The sequence below is a fragment of the Durio zibethinus genome, chromosome 9 (assembly GCF_047325235.1).
Source record: "Durio zibethinus cultivar Kanyao isolate XHJ-2024 chromosome 9, ASM4732523v1, whole genome shotgun sequence".
In the NCBI taxonomy this organism is placed as follows: Eukaryota; Viridiplantae; Streptophyta; class Magnoliopsida; order Malvales; family Malvaceae; genus Durio; species Durio zibethinus.
Window position 1 is genome coordinate 1,485,835 of NC_143170.1, and position 22,741 is coordinate 1,508,575.

At 31.9% G+C, this 22,741-nt stretch overlaps 1 protein-coding gene across 2 annotated transcripts; it reads right to left on the reverse strand.

The window, feature by feature from the left end:
• Positions 1–12,204: 12,204 nt before the first annotated feature.
• LOC111304556 (putative transcription factor KAN2) lies at positions 12,205–17,266 on the reverse strand. 2 transcript variants are annotated; one of them, XM_022901211.2, is made up of 6 exons: positions 16,217–17,266; positions 15,912–15,988; positions 14,911–14,956; positions 14,642–14,810; positions 13,387–13,444; positions 12,205–12,536 (listed from the first exon to the last, which is right to left on the reverse strand). In XM_022901211.2, exons 1-6 carry the CDS (start codon positions 16,872–16,874, stop codon positions 12,414–12,416), a joined length of 1,131 nt encoding a protein of 376 aa, XP_022756946.1. In that variant the 5' UTR covers positions 16,875–17,266; the 3' UTR covers positions 12,205–12,413. The 2 variants fall into 2 exon arrangements, with proteins under 2 accessions (XP_022756946.1, XP_022756938.1); XM_022901203.2 differs by having other exon boundaries at positions 14,642–14,813; positions 16,217–17,223.
• Between the last annotated feature and the right edge of the window lie 5,475 nt (positions 17,267–22,741).

Consider the following 22,741-nt stretch of genomic DNA (forward strand, 5'->3'; position numbering starts at 1 on the left):
ATTTATGGCATGAACATCATTAATGCAGTTCAAAAATACTACTTACTGCTCTTCTTTGCCTTTTGCCTTTACCAGGCTAAGAGGATATCGGTATCACCAATGTCATGTTGATGATATTTCCTTTGGAATATTCTTCTGCTGTCAGTATGAAATTATATGATTCAAAAGAGGCTATTAAATGGGAAAATGTAATTTAAAAACATAGCAAACAGCCTAAGAGTTTAATGTGAATTGTGAAACATTAATGAAATGTTATTTGATTGAATCAAAGATTGTTGGGGGTTCTATTTTTAGTTTATTTTATTATTAGTACGTTGGAGCAAAGACATATGATATAGTAGCCCGTCTTGAGTGCCGAGAAGACAAAGACAGGACTGGCCTTAGCAAGGGCAAAGGAGGAAGGTATGGTCGCCATCACTCTGCCCGTAGTAGATGAATGAAATGACAGAGCTTTCGCTACTGCCCGCTTCTGCTTCTGTTTTCCCAGCTGCAGCTGCCTCTTCTGCTACGATGACAGCACTGTCAGCGAGGCGTCAATCATAAAGCAATGAATTGCAAAATGTTTTTGCCTCAATCCTCGAGCCCTTTGTTAACATTTCCTTCCTTTTCATTCCCACTCTCTCCGCTGCTTTCTCTGGTCCTGACAGCGACCTCATGTCTTTGACCGTAGCCCTTCCCGTAGGCCCTGTGAATGAATAATATTAAAATAAAAATTCTTTGTATGCGGGGATATTATTACTACATGCCTTTTGTTCTCACATGAAGAAGAAGAAGAACAAGAATGATGGCGTTGGCTCCCGCGAGATTCTCGCCTTATTATGCGTTGTGTTGTAAGGAAAACATAAAACTTGTTCAACTTCCTATGAATAAGAGAAGACAATACCTTTGTTGTTGTAAGACTTTGTTATTACTAGGACTTTCTTGGTGGTATATTTTCTTGTATTTTTGTCAGTAAATTTTATTCAATGTGCAAATAAAAAAAAATGGTTGGAGTATAAAGTCTAAGAATGTATGCTTTTTAAGGTCAAAATCATTTAATGCTTGACGAAATTGAAAAATCCAACACATAAAGTTGTTGTTGAACCAATATGATTTTCCCTAGCCAGCTGCATTACAAAGATCAAATTCTTGGGATTGTAGTCAATAATTTTGAACTAATTAATTTGAGTTTTGACCATAATGAACAAACTTGGAGCCATTTTGTTTAATGGTGAGAAAAAGAAAAAGAAATATTTTTGGCCCAGTTAAGGGTAACCAATAAAGAATTCTATCTCACTTTAGGGAATTCATTTATCAAATTGACCAATTGATTTATAATTTGGCTTGCGAGCTTGACGTCTGCCTTCATGTCTTGTAAACACAATTTTTCCCCAACTTTGTTACAAATTATAACAAATAATAAATAATAATTTCAAAATTATGATGCAAACTCATCAACAAAACATTCTGAAATTGGCATTGGATTATCTCAATTGATCTAAAAGCCCAAAACTTGGAAACAAATATAAAAAAAAAAATGCAGTTTTATTTGAACAAGGAATTAAGAATGAGGGAAAAAGTTATAAATATGAAAAACTCGAAGGTGGGTAAGAAATAAGAATAATAATTTAATCATTTGTAGTAGATAGAAACTGCAACAAAAAGCAATAAAAGAAGGTTTATTGCATGAATATACCATGCATCCTGCTGTGACAGAATGACATAATATGGGCCCTCACTACAACTTTTTCATGCAAAAGTTCTCGGCCTACTCGATCACTGTAAATTTTTATTTATGCAAATAATAAATAAATAAAGAAAGAAAAAAGCTTTCTTTTTTTTTCTCTTTACTTTTTCTTTTGGGGAGGGGAAGGGGATAGCATTTGGAGGTGAAAACAAGGTGAGTCAAAATAGCGTTGTCGTCACTGCTTCACAAGTCACTTTCCCCCCTCTGAAGAACCCGTAAATCTGACGACTGGCAACCTCTCTAGTCGTTCACATCAAACGAACTTGAGTTGACACGTGTAAAAGATCGTGGACCAAGAATGAATGAATGAATGATAGTGTAATGATGATAAAATAATTATTTTGACATTCTGTAGACTTTGTTTGTGAATATATGTGCATATGACAGTGCTGTGCTGAGTGCAGTGCAGCTATGAAAAATGAATGAATGAATTTACTGATCTGATCTGACTCTGACCGCAAAACCCAAAAACCAACAAAAAACAGTACGGCCTCTCTTCCCTATACTGATGGGCCGGGGGGTTTGAGTAGCTCAAGGCTTTTAGCCTCAGTCTCCGTCTATTGGTTTGCTTGTTCCACTGCTACACTACTTTATTTGCTGCATCTCTGTCTTTGTACACTTCCTCTTTATTTCTCACCCACACCCTTTTTTTTTCTTTCTCTGTGAATTTCGAAACATCTACCTTATTTATGCTTTTGGGTGGGTGTGTGTCTTTTTTTCTTTCTCCCTTCGACCTTTTTAAACATTATAAACATTAATTTCATTGAATATGGTCCTTGTTTAGGGCATTGGGGGTACTGCTCTACTGTGCTATATATGCAGTAGTAGGGCAAAGAGTTTGGTGATTGTGTGGTTCATGTCTTTATGTGTTGGTCAATGTGAAAACTCAATACTGTGGTATTCTCCCAATAGTTATAGTTGGGGCCATAGGGGAGCTAGCTAGGTTAAAGACTTGAGACATTTTCGGAAGTAGATGCAGCTCAATAAGAGGGAATTGTAGAAAAGAATAAAGAATAGAACTAATAGACTGAGTTTTTGTTCCTTCTTTTTTTAGGAGGTACATATGTATACGGTTCCTTCAATTCAATGCTATTCGATTAAACCTATTTCGCCATATAGGTGTTTTTTTTTTCTTCATCATGTTTTTATTATAAATTAAATGCGACAATGTGGCTTTTGCAAACTAGGGTTGGAAATTTTGTATAGATTACTGTTAATTCTTGTGTTCGCACATTTAAGTATCAAAATTGTCGGCACGATATAATTGTTATGAGAGAGTTTGGGAACATGTTTAATCAATTAGAAACATTGGTTGGATCTAGGATTGTGTTTGTTGTGTGTGTGTGTGTGTATATATATATATATGTATATGATTAGAAAAGAGATTTTGAATTGCTTGAAAAATTAAGTTTAAATAGTTTAGGGGTCTGATGAGGGTTTCCATCATACTAAGCATATGAGACAACTTGTCTTCAATTGCAATACAGATGATGTTCCGCAGTGTGATAACATTGACTCTTCTCCCCCATCCCCCGCATTGTCTTTTTGAAAGGGAAAATGACTTTCCCTTATTAAATTTCATTATTACTAATCAACAATTCGTGGCCTCAAATCCAAAAGAGTAGTTAGTTAGTTTAATCGGAAGTAAAGCTCTCTTCAATGAGTTTGACATTTGAAATAAGATAACCTAACTTGATTTAATTGTGGCCACCCAAAAGGAATTAGTTAATGTCCCATAATTATTATCAACAATATTAGGGCTTTTCAAACTCTAAGTTTTTAGCTATAAAATAAAGTGAAAGATCCAATGCCCCTTACGATTTAGAATTTGCATTGGTGTTTTTTTCTTTTTCTTTTAACCTTCATCTTTAATGTCAATTTGAGCTTAAAGTTTTTATTTCTTGGATAATTAAGATGAGTGACGGACCCTTGACCTATGTTTTGGATGTATACATGCTTAAATTTTGCCATTTAATTAACACAAATAATATGTAATAAATAATTGATTTTTTCAAAAATATAATTTGAATGAAATGGATATATTCATATTATAATATTTTCTTGCCCTATACCCTAAATCTAAGTAGTAATAAATGTCTATTGAATTTGAAAGATGAAAAGCAAGTCAACAAAATACAAAGCATATTTACACATAATTACTAGGCTTCAGTCTTCACCCCTCACATAATTACTTTTCTAATTAATGCAATCTTTTACAAATTGGTTCTCTCAAATGGAGAATTTGAAGAGGAGTGGCATTTAAACTCCTCTCTATTCTCTCATGTGTTAGGTCGACTGTTTGCTAGTGCTTGGAAAATTACCTACGTACACTTTGAATGCCAAATTTTCTTATCATCGTCTCTATAGGGGATTGAAAAATTAATGTTAAAAAAATGGGTTATGTATTATAATTGTCAAAAGAACCATGTTGCTAAACAAAAAGAAAACAATTCCTAGCTTAATCAGCATTGATCTATCATGTGACTCGCACGTGCCTCAGGCCAACAATATGGCTTGTGACTGGATAAGCTCGAGTTAAAGTGAAGCTCTCACACTCTAAAATTTGTGCTATTTAATTTATATGTGAAGGGTAAAATATCCATTATCTCAGCATAATTTCCGATTAAAAAAAGAAACCCAAAAAAAGTGGGGGAGAGATAGCTGTAATCATGACTGCAATAATTGCTAAAAAGCTACCATGCAGAGAGGAGAGTCATCAAATTGCAACGTGGCAGAAGCACAATCATCATGCTACAAATCAAGACAGCCGGTTCTTCCTTTGTTTCAGTCTGTCCTAACCCCCTCCCCTCCAACCCTCCACGCCCGTTTGAAGGTGACAGCACGCGCCTGGGGAGGGCTGATAGACGAGAAACGAGAGGGAGAGAGAGAGGGGTCTATTTTCTCTGGTTTATTTATTGTCCAATATGACTTTGAAAAGGAAAAAGACTGACAAATTTCTTAGTCGTAAGTTATTTTTTTTCCATGAAATATTTTGTCAAGCAAGTGGTATTGAGTCATTCACTTCACTGTCCATGCAAAAAGCAAAAGATAAAGCTAAATTCCATGCTACGCAGGTATTGGCTTTGGCCTGCATGAAAAAAGCGTTTTTGTTAATCTGTTTTCTACTTTTTCTCCAATCACTAATTTTTCTCTACATTAATATTAATAATTTTGAGCCTAAGATTATCAAATAAACTTGGTTTATTTATTTATAGCCATAATATTTGGTCGACTTTGTTGTATTAGAAAAAGGAAAAAAAAAAGGTGGGGAATATTGGGAAAGATATATAGTAGATAGTTAATAAGTTTGGGAGGACATTCACTTTAAATTTTGTTGGTAAAAATAGCATGAACTGATGTTTTATAGGTTGCAGGTTAAAATTTATTAAAATTCCTAATAAAATTTTGTTTTATTGATTTTTTGGCCATGACCTTGATTTTTAATTTATGGGTTGTCTGGTTAAAGTTAAGTCCCATTATATCTCTTTCTTCTTACTCATTTTGATTTTTTTTTTTTTGGAGAGAGAGACAGCAATTAATATGTACTTTAGTTTGATTTGTTAATCTGTCTGCTCCATTAACATCTTGCTGCGCTATAAGTGGCTTTCAATGGCAGAGATATGTGATATTTACCTCGTGTGTCACTGGGGCCTGTAAGCTTAAAGCCAAACCCCCCTTTGTGTAAAACCTCAGCAAAGCAAATAAAAGGTGAAAAAAATTAAAGGAAAAGTTATTCCTTCTTTTGTTCTCCTGGATTTTAACATCATCACCCCCATCCCCATCCCCACCCTTTTTTTTTTCTTTTTCTTTTCATCTAATCACTTTTTTCCTCACCCATTTATGCAGCTTAAAGTCCTCAACTAACCTAACAATGATAGGCAAAAGAACCATTCCATTTCCCCTAGGATTTTATCAATTACCTTTGTCCATTTTCTTTCTCTTTTGCCTCCTAAAGAAAAGTCGTAAGACTATATGCAATATCTCACAAAAGGCTGAGGCATTTGCCAAGAAATCAACCCTAGCTGAAAGTTTACCTCTAACGTTACAATAGTTAGATTTAGAAGTTACCTTTTAAAGGAGATGTTTAATTAATTAAATCCAACAAATGTTACTCTAACAGTGTTGCTTCATTTAACATAATTTTGTTTGTCAAATAGCAAAACATGGCAAAGCTTTCCTTCTCACGAGAGTCATGGTTTTAGAAAGGATTAATGGAAAACATGTCATTATTGTATAATTCTCAAGTCTTTTGGACCAAGTGTCATAATGTATAAATTTGTGAATCTACCGTTAGACATAGATTAAAAATAATTGTCATCAATCTTTTTGGTTTAGGTATGATTGGTTACCTAATCGAATCTGTCCACTAAACTAGATTTAGATTCATGAGTGTGGTTACGTGCGAGGAAGGTTATAGCATCCTCACAACGTTCATCCAATGGACGATATTAGTTTGATTCTAAATTATCCAAGCCTTGAACATGTTTGTAATTTACCAAAATATTTAATATCGAAAATTAGTCTTACAATTACTCCAATAGTTTGGTAGCAATTTAAGATAATTTTTTCACCTCAAGAGTATTCATGAAAATTAGTATCTCACTTTGAAGAGGCTTCGTCGTCGATTTATAATAGTATTTTATTCAAAAAAATTTGATAAGACTTTATTTTGAGGTAAATCCCTCAATAGTTTAGTAAGATTTTATTATAAAAGTATTTATAAAATTTTATTTTATTGTTTTAAAAAAAAAGATTCATTAAATCTCTCAGTAATTTGGTAAGACTTAATTTAAGAAACAATTCTCCAATAGTTTGATAATCGTGGTTTTAGAAAGGATTAATGGAAAACATGTCATTATTGTATAATTCTCAAGCCTTTTGGACTATGTATTATAATGTATAGATTTGTGGATCTATTGTTAGACATAGATTAGAAGTAATTGCCACCAATCTTTTTTATTTAGGTATGATTAGTCACCTAATCGAGTTTATTCACTAAACTAGATTTAGATTCAGGAGTGTAGTTACGTGTGAGGAAGGTTATAGCATCCTTACAATGTCCATCCAATTTATGGTATCAGTTTGATTCTAAATTATCCAAGCTTTGAACATGTTTGTAATTTACCAAAATATTTAATATAAAAAATTAGTCTTACAACTACTTCAATAGTTTGGTAGTAATTTAAGATAATTCTCTCACCTCAAGAGTATTCATGAAAATTAGTGTCCCACTCTTAAAAGGTTTCGTCATCTGATTTGTTATAGTATTTTATTCAAAAAAATTTGATAAGACTTATTTTGAGGTAAATCTTTCAATAGTTTAGTGAGATTTTGTTATAAAAGTATTTATAAAATTTTATTTTACTGTTTTAGAAAAAAGATTCATTAAATCTCTCAATAGTTTGGTAGGACTTAATTTAAGAAACTGTCATAATATATAGATTCGGGGATCTATCGCTAGATATTACATTGAGGAGTCATCACTGATCTTTTTTATTTAGGTGCGATTGGTCACCTAACCGAATCTGTCCATTTTTTAAGAAAAATTCTAAGTTTAGCTTAGGTATTTTTAAAAGGTAGATTCAATGTCTGTGAAATCAGAACTAGGTCCGAAAGTATGATTACGTGTGAGAAAGATTATAGCACCCTCACAACACCCATCGAAAGATAGGACCAGCTCAATTTCGTGTTATCCATTAAGCTTTAAAAATTTTATCAAGTAATTAATTATTAAAAATTATTCTTAATTGACTTCAATACTTTTGACAAAAAATTAAAAAAAAATTTCACATCAAAAGTATACAATAAAACTATTGCTTTTCTTGTAGATGTTCTATCGTCGAATTATTTAATATAAAAAAATCCAAGAAAAAAAAATGATGAAAAAAAAAGAATGATGATTTGACTTTTGATATAAATCTCTTTTTTGTTTTATGAAAATTTATGCTTTTATATAAGAAAATTGATACTTTCAACTTTTTCTCAAAAATGCTTTTTCTTTAACATTTTATTTTCAAAAAAAATTGATACTTTCAACCTTTCCTTAAAAAAATATATATATTAAATTTTATTTTCAAGAAAAATTGATACTTTCAATTTTTTCTTAAAAATATTTTTAAAAAATTTTATTTTCAAAGAAAATTAATGCTTTCAACTTTTCCTTAAAAATATTTTTTTAAAAAAATTTTATTTTTAAGAAAAATTGATACTTTCAGCTTTTCTTTAAAAATGTCTTTTTAAAAAAATTTTATTTTTAAGAAAAATTGATACTTTCAACTTTTCTTTAAAAATGTATTTTTTAAAAAATTTTATTTTCAAGAAAAATTGATACTTTCAACTTTTTCTTAAAAATATATTTTTTGAAAGTTTTATTTTATATTATTTTTAAAATTTATTCATGCAAAAATACTCTTAAAAATAAACAATCACATAAATAAAAAAATAAAAAATATAAAAAATACAAAAAAAAATTCGAAACGACTAGATTGGAGAGTTAATGAGGCTCGACTCCAAACACAGAAAATGGCTCGAAGGCTCGGCTCGGCTCGGCTCGAGGAGAAATCGGCTCAACTCAGTAGCAAGGTCTGCGGAGTGGGTTGAAGTGGGTCATGCTACAAGTTAGGTCACCCTGGGTGAAAACGCGTAGATCTTGGACTTTTTTAAATGTCAAAACGACATCATTTTGAAGAGGCTATAAAAGCCTAAATTTCAGCCTATTTTCATCAAAATTCATCTGTTCATTCTCTCTCTACTTCTTTTTTTCTCTCTCTATCCCCACTAAGAACACCGGTTGAATTTAACCAGATTCTGAAAATCCTTGTCAGAATCTGGGTTGTTTGTCTAAAATTCGCTGAAAAGTTCATCGATTTTTTGAAAGTAATTACTAAAAATTGGAAAGCTAATTAAAATTTGGAAAGTCTACTAAAAATTTCAATTGGCGTCGAAAAACTTATCGAAAAATTCAACCGACACCAAAAAATTTCGTCTAAATTTGAAAATTTTTCAAAAAATTTTCAAAAGAAAAAATGGTCAAAAATTCAAAAAAAAAATCCTAAAAATTCTAGGATTCCCATAGCCTTTCTAAATACTTTTTACCTACCTCTGCTTTCTGTTTTCTCTATTTTTTTCTTGTGTTTCCCCCCATATGTTTTCTGTGTTGTTTGTGTGAATATTTATAAGATCAAAGCCCTAATCAAAACAAAAATTCCAACTTAGCTCAAATTCAACCACATAATCCCAATCAACCTCAACTTCTTATTTTTTTCATTTTTTCAGCTTTTTATTTTTTATTTTTTATTTTTTATATTAACAAAAATCAAATGTAGACCCACAGATAGATTGGGGTGTCTAGAGAAATAATCCTCCAATAGTTTGATGGGATAAAAATATTTCTTTTTAAAAATTGATTTATGAAATTTTTCAATAGTTTGATGGATTCCATAAAATTTAAATCCATAAAAATTCTCTAATAGTTTGGTAGGATCTATGAATTTATTTAAAAAGATTTTATTTTTTTTTTGTTATTTTTTTAGGATAAATAAAAAATTTTTATTTTTACAAAATGTTTAACAAATAATAAATTACTTAAAGAAAATAAATAAATAATGAAATAGGTAAAATATGAAAATAAAATAAAAATAAAATAAAATAAAATCAAAAAAAAAATCTGTGATCGGATCGGGTTGGAGTGTGGGTTAGCACGCAGGTTAGTAGGTCTACACGTAAATCTGGAATCCTTAGAAAAATCGTGTTGGGGCAATATAAAAGGTAACTTTCAGTTTTTCTCGTCAAAAAGTGTTTGTTATTTCTCTAGACCTCGATTCTCTCTGGCTTCTTTCTAAAATTTCTCAAGAACACTGTTGAAAATTGAAAAAGTTCTCCAATTTCTAAAAAAATCAACAAAATCCCATTGAAAACTTCAAAATTTTGTTAAAAAATTCAAATGAAAATTTCAAACATTTAAATCTTCAACCCAATTTTTCGAGAAAAACCCAAAAATTTTCAAATTTTTCAGATTTTTTCCAAATCTTTAAACTTTTCCCAAAAATTTGAAACCTCAAGCCTCGTCATTCCAAATCAAAAACTAAAAACCCAAACCAGAATTTCGAATCCAAAAACCTTAAAAACCAAAATTTTAGAAAATCAGTACCCAAGAAAAAATTCTCCAGAACTCTAAACACAAATTTCTCACCAAAATCGACCATGTCCTATTCTCTATAACCTTATCCAATTTATAGGCAGTCCTTAGGAGAATCTTTAGGAAGGGGACAAAACCAATCTAGGATTGAATCCTGGGATTAGGTTATGCCCGAATGTAATTTTAGGTTTCTGATTTGATTCCAATTGATTTTAATAGTTACTCCAAGTTAATTTCATATTAAAAATTTTAACCATGCACATATTTTGATTCAGTTTCAATTTCCAAATTGATTGCCGCCGATTGAAGAAGAAAAGGAAGAAAAATAAAACAAAATAAAAAATAAAAATGATGATAATAATAATAATGATGATGATGATGATGATAATAAATATAACAACAACAACAACGACAATAATAATAATAATAATAATAATAATAACAACATAGTATACTATAAATATAATATAATAGTAATAAAATAATAATACGCTATACTATGTCATAGGAATACTAGTAATAATAGCAAATAATAATATAAAAACAAAGATCAATCTTAATTAACTTCGAACACAGATAAATGTCTACATCATACATATACATGTTTCTCTCATGAAAATGTTGATGTAACTTAGCAAAAGTTTCCATCATGGTTTCCCAAGTGATGTCACTTTGCATGCACATATATACATACACACACACACACATATATATATATATATATATATATATCTTAAGCTGCTAGTCTTGCAGGGTTTTACTTGTTTTAGGATTAGCAAAATTTGGAGGGGATTGAAGATTACTAGTAACATTTGTAGACCAATTGGTATGGAGGGCGCATCAGTTTTGTTTTTTCCCCAAGAGAAAAACACATTACAAGCTGACATAAAACTCCTTAATTGCTCACCACAAAATTAGCTTGACAAAGAATGCTTTTTCATCATATCTTACCTAATATATCCTACGGGTACTTTAGTCTTTTCGACACTTCGAAGTTGCGGTCCTTGATCTACGATTGTGACTAAACAACAAATATTTGGACCCATTTTCTGCTATACCTGGTAATCATAACTTGATAAAGCTAACATTAGAACATGAGGTTTTCTTCACAAATTGAATATTATTCAGCCTAATAATATATATATATATATATATATGCATAAGCCAAAGGTATAAAATTTTGCGCTTATAGAAGGAGACATCTGACTAGAGAACAAAGTTTTAGTAGGAATCTTTCTGTACAGAAAGACTAACTGTTCTTGTCTTAATTCCCTATCCTTCTCTACATATACTTTTTTCTTGGCTCTTTTCCATTCATTCTGTTTGATTTTTGTGTTTAAAGGACTGCTGTGGGGTTCTTCACACCCTGTTGATTTCAACATTTTCGGCTTTTAGATTCCTAAGCTGCTTAACAATCCTTCAATATATACATGTAAAGGAACCCTAATTCAGAAAAAATTAATTTGTGAATTAAATTCTCTCTAAAAATCACAAAACCAATATCAGTAATTTTCTTTTCTTCAAATTGATATGTATATATGAGACGATATCATCTTGCTCATATTGCAATGGTTAACTCCTATGGGAAAGAAAGATATTTTATTAAACCTAGGGTGAAAAAATAATTTATATATAGGGATAATCCCTCATGACTAGCACTTTCAAATTTTAAATTAATAAATTTGATGTGTTTTGTGATAGAAATTTTCAATGAAATTTTTCGAAAAACAAGGGTTACTCACCCATGTCATAGGAACCAAAAGAACAAATTGAAGAATGAATAAAGGGATTTCTTTATTTCTTTATTTATTTTTTTTGCCTTTTGCTTTTAAGTAGACCTTTTTATAAACTTTGATGATATGTGATTTTTTGAGAAAGGGAATTGAAAGCTTAGGCTTTTCAATTTCCTCTTTCTTTTTGTATTTTACCCAATTATACCTTTATTTCCTTGCTCATATTCTTCAAAGCCTTTTTAGTATGTTTTTTTGGTTCACAAAGTGTAAAGCATCAAGCATGTGACAATGGCTATGAAAGAAAATAGAGATCAGAAGAAACCCCAAACTCACCCTTTGGTAAAGATATTTTATAAAATGTAAAGCTCTCCATTACAATTACCAAGGATCACTTCATGCTTTAAGATAGTTAAAGGTCACTCTATCTCTTTTCTTTTTCTTCTCTCTCTTTGTTCTCTAAGTGCAAAACATAGAAAATCAATTAGATTTCATATTTACGTAGGAATATAATATGTTGATTTGGATCTCTCACAGATTGATAGGAAGGATGTGCTTTTGTTTCCACACCCTTCTCCTTTTGTTGCTTTCTGTCTTTCTTGTCTCCTTGCCTTTCTTTATGCTCTCTTTTTCTTTTCTTTTCCTTTTGTTTTCTTTCTTTCTCCTTTTTTTTCCCCTTTTTTTCTCTTTTTTTTTTTTCTGAATGGGTACCTGATTCTCTTCACCAGCTCCCCCCATCACCATCTCTTCAGAAGATATGATCGTTTTAAAATGAGTAGTAGACACACAAAGATATAAAATATTTATATAATTTTTTATATCAATGTGGCAATACTGCCAAGGTGAACTCCAAATTAGGCTTCTTCGGGCTTGTCCCAGAAAGGCTTGATGAGCTTACATCTGATTTTCTGTCATAGCTTAAGCACTTTGGATCCATATCTTTCTGCAGACCAAAAAAAATTTGAGAAAAGAAAACCATTAAAAGAAAATAAAGGGAAAGCAATATATTGCTAGGTGCCCAAGGGAAGTGAATTGTATGAGGAACTGTGGCTATGGGGAATCAAAGGATAATTTGACTCAGGGAATAATAGAATATTTATGTTTAGAAAAAAAAAGGAAAAGAAACATTGCTAGAGCTGGAGTACATTATTTTGAAAGCCTGCTATAGTCCCCTCTCCTTTGTGCTACTCCCAAGACTATTCTCCATTTTTATTCTTTACTCTTTAGCCATTACATTATCACTCTTCTGCTGCATTATTTCATCATTTGACCCTACTTACTAAGTTAGTGATCTACTCCAACCATGCATTTTCAAGGTCAAACCGATGAGCTTGATAGGTCAAGGGATTAGGTTTGGACATGTAACACAAGTGCAGTAAATTTAATGATGAAGGCTTGAGGGAGGGTTCTTTAAAGAGCTAAAAAAAGCTTACAAACGTCATAAAAAACACACCCTTTTCTTTTCCTGCCAAAATGACCAAACAGTCCACGAATTTGAGGTTGTGAATCAGTAATGAAAAAACCACAGTAATTCGGGGTTTAGCTTACTGTTTCTTTTAGCCTATCTACAATTAAACATCTGGATATTGGAAAACATAGGTTCAACATTTCAAAAATCATACCAGGAAAGGATGGAATTTGAAATGTGCATGGCTAGATGAAGAAAAAAGAGCAAAAAAGTTCTATACCTTTATATTTGGTTCATTCTATATATATATTATTAGCACCACAATGTTGGACGAAAGTTTGAAACTGAAGGTTATTTTGGGAAACAAATGGTTTGAAATTAGTACCTGGAGAGATGATAAGTTTCCAGCAGAATCCTTAGGTTTCCCATGCAGCCAAGCTTCCCTGTTAGAATCCAACACAATGAGAGAATATTTGCTATCAGTGGAAGCCATGCAGAAGAAAAAGCAAACTGAGAATAGAAAGCTGTCTTTACTGTCTTGTTTATAGTTGCTCAAACTTCACATTTCATGCTGATTGAAATAAAGTGGAACCTACCCCCCATGTGATTGCCCATTACCCATAACAACAGACCACAGCAAAGAAGGTTCAAAGGGCATAGCTTTAATACCAAAATTTCCACCAATGGGGCCATCACAGAGTTTAGCCTTGACACTAAGTTTTCCATTTGTATGCCCAATTTTATCAGCCCTATGTCTGAGCCCACAAAATCCAAAGGAAAGAGATATCTCCAATTTTTAGTTGGATTTGTCATTTGGGATTCTCTCAAGTCTTGGAATGATATGGGGAGTCGATGCTTTCTTTTTTACTTCCTTTTTACCTCTCCCATGCGCCATCCCAATTTGAGATACTTATTATAACTACTCCATCATGGAGTTTCCAGCGTTTCTAGTCGTCCACGCTCGACAGACAGAACGTAGCACCGAAATCACTTCTCCCAGCCTCTTTTTGTGATATCTTGCATGTAACTATGTTTGTATTTGCATGTGATGGTTGAGAGAGAAATTAAGCTTACACGAATAAGCTAGAGAAAGAGAGATGGAAATGGGATCTTTTAATTTTAATTTTGATACATTCTTATCACCGTCAAGAAGCAAAGGATACAATGAAACTACGTCTATATAAGAGATAAACTGTTAACTGTTCTTGTCAAAGACACGGGCTGACGTCTTTCTAGGAATTTTCAAAGCAAAACAACAAAAAGAAATTACTCTATTAAAATTCTTGTTTTAGAGTAAAACTGTATATTTTCTTCCGTATTCCGACCATGCTGACGATTGCATGTATGAATGCAGCAGCAAAGACAAATCAAAACAAAACTAAGGATCGTACTACATTAGGTATATGTGGTTGTTGTGACATCGATCCGAGTATCATTTATTTGCTTTTTAGAAAAAAAAAAAAAAGAAAGAAAATTTCTGAGTAATCAAACAGTGGAATATATACGAAGGAAACAAATGAAACAGAAAGGACAGACAAACCGATAGGCAAGCCAAAGTAGTAGTAGTAGTAGTAGTGGTGGTGGTGGTGGTGGTGGTGGTGGTGGTGGTAGAAGAGTAGACTAGTACACAGCAGACTAACCTTGATGAATTGCTCCAGAGGCCATGGTACTCCTTGTCTTGATGAGCATTTGATGATGATGATCTTCCTTGTTGAACTGATATCTCTGATCTTCTTGGGTTTTGAATGTCAAACATCAAATCTTCAGAAGTATCCCCAGATGATCCATTTTCAAATGCATCCGATTGTCCTGCTTAATTAAACAATTAAGTTTGTGTTAAACACAAATTTAAGCAACATCATATATACTTACATAAAATTCAACATGATGAAGAAATGTTACTATATACCTGAAGATGCAGCTGCTCTGTCTGTTGTCTTCACCGTTCGATACATCTGCAAGCAAATTTATAAAAAAAAAAAAAAAAGAAGGAAGAAGATGACTTGTCGACGAGTAACATAAACAAAATTAATTAGCCTCAATTTCAGGCCTTTGGGTAGCTAAAAGATGGACAAAAAAAGTAAAAATCAGAAAGTAGACCAATAATAAACTGTTCTCTGTACCATACACCAGGTGTAATCTACAGTGCATGCAAGTACGAACTGTAAAAAAAAGAAAAGGAGATGAAAGCATTTTATGCATATATGGGAATTGAGGAGCAGTAAAATATGGAGAGTTTAACCATGGTTAAAGGAGGGAGGTTAAAAGAAACCCATCTGAGGAAGATATCATTGAGAAATGATAGTGTTTTTGTACTTGGTTATATTTGTTTCTTTTTCTCTCTCTCTCCCAATGTAAGAGAAAATTGTTTTTTAAGAAAAGAAATAATCGAACTGAGTGAGAAACTTGTCTCGTCTTGGCTATGACTTTTTTTTTTTTAATTCCATGGGCTTCGTCTTACTTTTTTTTTAAATCGATAATGTTTACTACTTTTTCTCTTTCTTTTTAATTGAATTTTTTCTTCTACACGGGCTGGTTCATTCTTCAAAGCAAAAAGCTGTTCATTAGCTTGCAGAACCATCAGATCTGGTAGAAAAAGAAGTGCTGAGGATTTGGGAGAGACCCTCTGTAAGGAAACATTGGAATTTGTAATCTAACAGCTTCCAGTAATGTAGGCTGTTTAAAAATGCAAATTCAGCTTACTACCGCCGTTAACGCTGCATCAAGCTAGCACTATTAGCTTGAGGAAGTAAGAGAAGGAGAAAGAAACCCAAAGTTGCAGATAACTTCAAGTAAACATTTCAAAAGTATATTTATTTTTTATTCCATTTAGAGGAAACCCTTGCAAGTAGAAAAGGCTAGAAAAAACCCGTCGAGATTGTATTAGAGAAGAATGAGAAAGTTATTTACCTGTAGATGGGATTTAACATGTGCTAAGGTAAGATCTTTGACATCCATTAGCTCAAGAACTGACTTGGGTGTAGCTCCTAAAACCCCACAAGAATAGAGAATAAATATATTAAGAGAGGAAAATCATAGTTATATAAGTCAATTTTGTTTAGCATAACAATAATATCCTTCCTCTTTTTTCCTGTTCCCAAAGATGCTTAAAATCAAACGGAGCAATGGTGAAAGAAGAAGGAAAAAGACTAAAAAGTGAATAGTAGATAAAGAAAAAAAAAAGAAAGAAGAAGAGAAAGAGAAATGAAGCATACTTTCATGACCACCTAATAGCTCAACAGCATGAACGAAGCGAGCATGAAGTGTAGTTGTCCACCGCATCCTTGGAGCTCTCATGCTTCGTTTAGCTGGAAACCTTGAAATGAACCTTGATCTCATCAACCCTTGAGACTGAAAGGGGCTCAAGCTTGTGTTACTAGTACCGTTACTAGCCAAAAAAGGAGGAGAGGAAGCTAAAGATGAATCCAAAGCCTGTTGAGCAAATGATAATGGATTAGGAGGAGGAGGGTTTTGGTAGACGGGAATTCCCCTTATGGGTCTCAAGAAACCAAGCTCTTGTCCTAGCCCTTGATGTTGCTGCTGGTAATGTTGATACAGTACCGGATGTTGCAGTTGGTTGTGAGGGTGAGGGAACTGGTTTTGGTGATAAGCGTGGAAAAAATTACCATTGCAATTGGCGCTACCGTTTTGGAGAAGGTTATGGTTGGAGTTGGACTCTGAAACCCTTGGATTCGACAAGGAGAGCTCGAAGCAGTTATCAGGTTTAGCCATTGAAGACATGGAGTTTCTTGAGTCGAGAGCTCTCTTCCAGAAACCCAAATCTTCTTCTGTTCTCCTCCATGTAGAAGTGGGTTTGCTGTTTGGAGGGCTGATTTGCAAGGATAAATCTGGTTGCGCTGGGAATAGCTCCATCTTTAACACCCAGACAATCACTTTCAGGCCCCTCTGCTTATGTTCCTGATCACTTCCTTTTTTTATTCTTCTTCTCTCCTCCCTACTGTGTTTTGGGTGGTACAAGTATATATCCAAGAAAGGATTAGGTCTTTATCTTGTATAAATATGATGAAGTTGAACAAGAGAGGTGTGTGTTGGTTGGATGATCCAGGCCAAAAGGGTTTTTACCTTATATATTTCAGGTAAAAGAATTTCTGGGGTTTTCTTCAGATGGGGTTTGATCAATTGTTTGGAAGGGAGGGGGAAGTGGTTGCAGAGATTGGAGATTAAGAGAGAGAGAAAGAGAAGAAATGACAAGGTATGAAGTGAATGGTTGTTTCTTTTGTGTGAAGTATATGTGAGAAAATGACACTTGAGAGACAGGCAGTAGTAGTATTTTCTTTTGTGGACATGGGGTGGGGGGTAGGGTACTTAGGGTGAGATGAGAAAGGAAAGGAAGGGAAAAAAGTAAATAAGTTTGAAGGACTTTGATTCCTTTTTACTACTACTCTTTTCTTTATCTTTTTTCCTCCCTCTTTTCTTTGGAGGAGAAAAAGAAGATTTTATGTGTTATATACATAGTAATACTTTAACGTCTGCTTTTGTCCTTCAACTCAACAACCTATACTTACCTTTCTAACCCCCCCACGCTCTCTTCTTTTAAAACTCAAACTCAACCCTCCTGCCTTCCTAGCTGCTGCTCCTCCTCCTTTTCGCAATTCCTAAATTCATTAAAAAAAAATTTTTGTACTAATATATTAATTAAAATCATAAAACAATTCGAAACAATTTTAGAGTTAAGCAAAATTTGAGGATATTCTAACTATAAAAAGGATAAACTCCGATACACAAAATTTTTCGTTTTATAAGGATTGGGATGAAAGTTTGTACTACACAATCTTCCTTTAAAAAGATTGTTTTTAAGACTTGAATTCGTGACTTTCCGTTTATAAAAGAGCAATCTTACCCTTATTGTAAGGCTTTGCCCTCTCGAAAATATTTTAATTATATTACCAAAAAAAAGAATTAATTAAGATATCAAAATTATATTGTTTCAAAAAAAAAAAATACTATTTGTATTCAATTAATTCAAATAGTATTAGTTGCTAACATTAATATAAACATACGATCTTCTCCAAATCCTAGCGTGTGTTTACTATCTTGATTCCAACCACACATTTAGGCATAATGAAACCCTAACTCCCACGATTCTACTTTCTTCTATAGGCAACTTTGGGCCCAACAATCCAATTTCTCTCTTTCATTTTCTCTTCCTTCTTATATATAATAATAATAATAATTTCGTGAGAAATTTGGAGCTATAATTATAATAATAATAATTTTGGGTGGTCATATTTACGTATATGGTACTCATCAATTAGAAGGGATGATGGAAAGTCAAATTAACTACTTTCCGTACGATGTAGAGAGTGTGACTCCAATGGTAAATATGTCATTTCACATGTCATGCTCCAGTCATAAAAGAGGACATCTCCGATACACCTATGTTGGTAAAAGACAACAGTTTGATTTATATATATATATATATTAAAGACATAATTAAAACCAATCAATAATAAATGGAAGGATGAATATAAAATTATAAAAAATTAGTTATTTATTAATCATGAGATAATATTATTTTAATAAATTTTTATTACGTATAAATAAAAATAAAAAAATTTACCTAATGACAAATTAAAAAAAAAAAACAAAAAAAAAATCCTGTCTTATATTTATAGAGAAGGGTGACTCCAAGGATAAATATATCATCGCATGTGGTGCGTCATAAAAGAGGACATCACCATTAATACTCCAATGTTAGTAAGTGGGATAAAATCATCTTCAAAAGACAACAGTTTATTTCGGAGATATATATATATATATATATATTTCAAGGACATGATTGCCTCCTAACTCCTTACAGGCTTTTAATCAATTTAATTATATAACTGTTAAACATTCAATCTAAAATTTATTGGTGGTAAATAGAAAGATTTAATTTGAATATAAAATTATAAAAAAATTATATATTTATTAGATATGAAATAACATAATTTTAAATAACTCTCATCACGTTAGACGAAGATGGAAGAAAAATATTATATGATAAATTTAGAAATGGTAACAAGAAAATTATATCTTATATTCAAATTAGACCCTTTTATTTATTATTAATTGATTTTAAATTGAATGATTAACATGATAATAAAGTCAAATTTTTTTTTATTTCATATATAATAAATATATAATTTTATGTAATTTTATATTTAAGTTGGACTCCTCCATTTTTTTTAGGTTACACATATTTTTAGAAGGAAAATAATCATATGTTTCCAAATAATCCACACAAAAGTTAGCCCCTTGAAAATTATGTATAACCCTACAATCCTAATCTCTAAAATATATATAGCCAAATAATCATGATTTTTTTTGTAAGTTAATTGTCATTTAATTATTTGTCCCCTTTATTTTAGGTTTTCTAGTGTTTATAAGTGCCTTAGTAGTTCTTTTATCTTCCTGGGATGTGTAAATAGATGACTTGATAAGCCAAAGAGGGACGTAACTTAGTTGATGCTAAGCTAACACTATGAAATTCAATACCTCTTTTTTTTTTTCTTTTTATAGTCGGGACAGGTTTATATGAGTAAATGCAAATGTTGTTAAATCCAAAAATTTTCTAAGAAAACATGAAGGGTAAATCTTGTACACATTTAAAGATAAGTGATATATATAATCCATAATTTAGAGGTAAAGATCACACCATCAAAACCTTATGACTTCGTGCACAAGTGAATGTCTCACCTAACATCTCCAACATCTGTCATTAAGCAGAGATTTTGAAGGTAGAGGAGATTAAGATTATGAAAAATTTTTGGGTTGGGTGATAGAGACATGTAGAATATGGCCGGTTCTCAAATGTAAGATGACTCTGCACCCTCATTTTCAATTGAATTTAATATCAAAATTGGATATACTATGAACTACTTGTATCAATATTAGCCCAATTTAAAACCTAGCTAAGAGAAAAAAAAAAAAAAACTAAAGGATTAATCCTTGATTTTATTGTTGTTCATTATTAATTGATGGACAAAACCTTGATCCTAGAAATTTATATTGAAATCTGATGCTATAATATTTTAGTTCAATATCTCGTCCTCTTTTCATGACAAAGGTAGAGACAATTATTTGTTGAGCATATAGAAAGGTGATGGAAAGCTTTTTTAGAACTTTTGTTAACCCACCGTGTGGGCTATGAGGGCATCGATAAACGATACCTTTGCCATTTAACATTGGTTTTTTTTTTTTTTTTTTTTTTTTGGTTTTGCCACTCTTCTTTAGGGTCATCCGATCCTCTCCAATATCCATGGCTTTTCCTTGGATAAACTTTGGGTCCCCATTCAGGATTCATTTAACAGACAGTCAAAACATTCAATCAGCAACAAACACATTCATGAGACTGTCAAAACCCTTTTTACTTCAACAATTTGAGTACATCTCACTCATGGCATTATGTTGTTACCAAATCCTACGACAAGCATGAGTCTATCAAACTTAAATCTATAGGGGTTACAGATTCCTTTACAGTATGAGAAATAAATGAGTTAAGTTTTGGGAGATTGTACTTCAATTTCCATGAATTAGTTAAAACTTTTGTAGGTTCAAATCTTTTTCCTTGAATATTACCTTAACCTCATCGGTTGCTAGGCACTGATTAATATTTTTCTATAATATAATTTAAGAGGAACAAAGTATATTGGTAATTCGGTTAAGTAATGTCTTAGACATCTTGGTGGGTTTGGAAAGGGTCCAAACTGTTCCTAAGTGCATAATGCTATTCAGGCACTACCACTAAAAAGAAGGGCCAATTTTATATAAACAAATTGAAATTATATATATATATATATATATATATAATGTCGCAACATTTAGGCATTGGGTTGTCCTTTACCATTGCTAATTTCAATGGCAATAGGCATCTCCTTGTCTCAAGCCATAAATGCTACCTTGAGATCAACAAGATATACCATGGGGGGATCTCCATTGAAAAAACAATTTCTATCTTAAAATTCTTATCCGTTGAGAATAGACCCTCTCCACCACCATCAGTCCACCATATTTAATTTCGTTTAACAACAGCATTAATAGAAGGACCTTGCTTCGAACCAAAACTGCCACCCCAAGTGGCACCTCATCGATCGTTGGATCAAGGAAATTCATTATTAATTTCTTTCAAATAAAATATATACCAAACAAAATGATTCCAAAATAAAAATGTTTTTAACCTAGGGTTCCCGACAGCATTGGGAGCAAAGCAATGTACTACACATACATTTTTAATGAATATGTTTTTATTTATTAATTGCATGTTTGTGATTCAAAATGTTTTTAAAAATAAATATATATAGCAGCCCTACCGACACAGAGAATAGAAATAGAAGACTGACAATTTGGTTTTCTGTAGCAATTAAATTCATCAAATATATATATATATATATATGTGTGTGTATGTGTGTGTGTGATTAAGAAAAGGATTAAAGTAATGGGATCAATGTCAACCATCCCTTGGGAATGAGAATTAAAGTTTAAAACATACGTGTTTTTAGGAATTTATTTCTTTAAAGAAGATTTGAAATGTGAAAGCATCTATATCTATCTTGGTCAGGAAAAAAATTCATAATTATATATATATATATATATATATATATATATATATATACACACACACACTAATCTTGATGTTAGTTTTTCAAGGACACGGCTATATATAATTAATTAGAGAGGTGAAGAAGGAATCTTACATCAATACCTCAATATTATTAGCTTTTTCTTTTTGTCTTCCATGCTAAGAATGCTGATTTCTCGTTGGTGTTCTTATTCCACGTTATTATATATAACTATATATGCAATAAGATCTATATATAGGTAGTATTACACATGAATTGAATGGGCTGAAGAGCATGTAGATATAGGATTTTGGCCAAAATTGTGCTAGCTGGCATAAAACCTTTACTTTTGAATCTTTAAGCTCTTTCAAATTGCATTTGTATATATCATGAGGAAATTCAAGAAATAGCAAACTTTATCTCCTACAAATGAATAGCAACAGTTAAGTAATGGATGATTTATTCATCTAAATTTATTGAAGAACCACCAATTATCCAACCAAATTAATATTTTTAGTCATCTTCTCATGTTTCTTCATATACGAACACATTATTACCTCAACTTTACCCTCTGTCACAAAAACAAGACACCAGTTATACTATATGTTCTAGCTAATATTAACAAGCCTCGACAACACTACTTAACATGTGATAATGCAAACAAAATCATGTTAACTACGGTTTGTATCATGATTCGACAAATATACCAAGATTTGAACCATCTATAGGCCCCCTATATGTTGGAGAATCATTCGATTTTTAATTACTTAAATAAGTAAAGCTGAAACTAACATTTATCTATCCTAAACATATATATTTACTTCAATCAATGCTAATCCTTAAGCTTCAACTTCATGTAATCACCAATTCCAGTAGGCAATAATGATGATTATATCTCTCAAGTTCTATCAAAATTTTGGAAGTACTATCTCAAAGCTCAATGCACAGCATCTTGATTTGCAACATGTCTCAAAATCTTCAAACCCAATGGCTGAAATTATGGCCCACTAAACTATTGGTGTGGGGATACATCAATCCTTTCTAATAATTAATGTCATTATATATACATCAACCTACAAGGGGAGTTGCTTTATAAAATCATCACTCAAATAATCAAGTATTTCTGCTTAATATTGACTTTTGGATGAATGTAAAGATCACGTGATCTCTAGTAAATGA

Excerpts from the sequence above, each read along its gene's own strand:
- LOC111304556 (XM_022901203.2), bottom strand. The coding sequence starts at position 16,874 with ATGGAGCTATTCCCAGCGCAACCAGATTTATCCTTGCAAATCAGCCCT. Across the intron at positions 14,814-14,910 it reads CAGAGCAGCTGCATCTTCAG|CAGGACAATCGGATGCATTT; the intron begins GTATATAGTAAC and ends TGTTTAATTAAG. Across the intron at positions 12,537-13,386 it reads GAAACTTATCATCTCTCCAG|AAAGATATGGATCCAAAGTG; the intron begins GTACTAATTTCA and ends TTTGGTCTGCAG.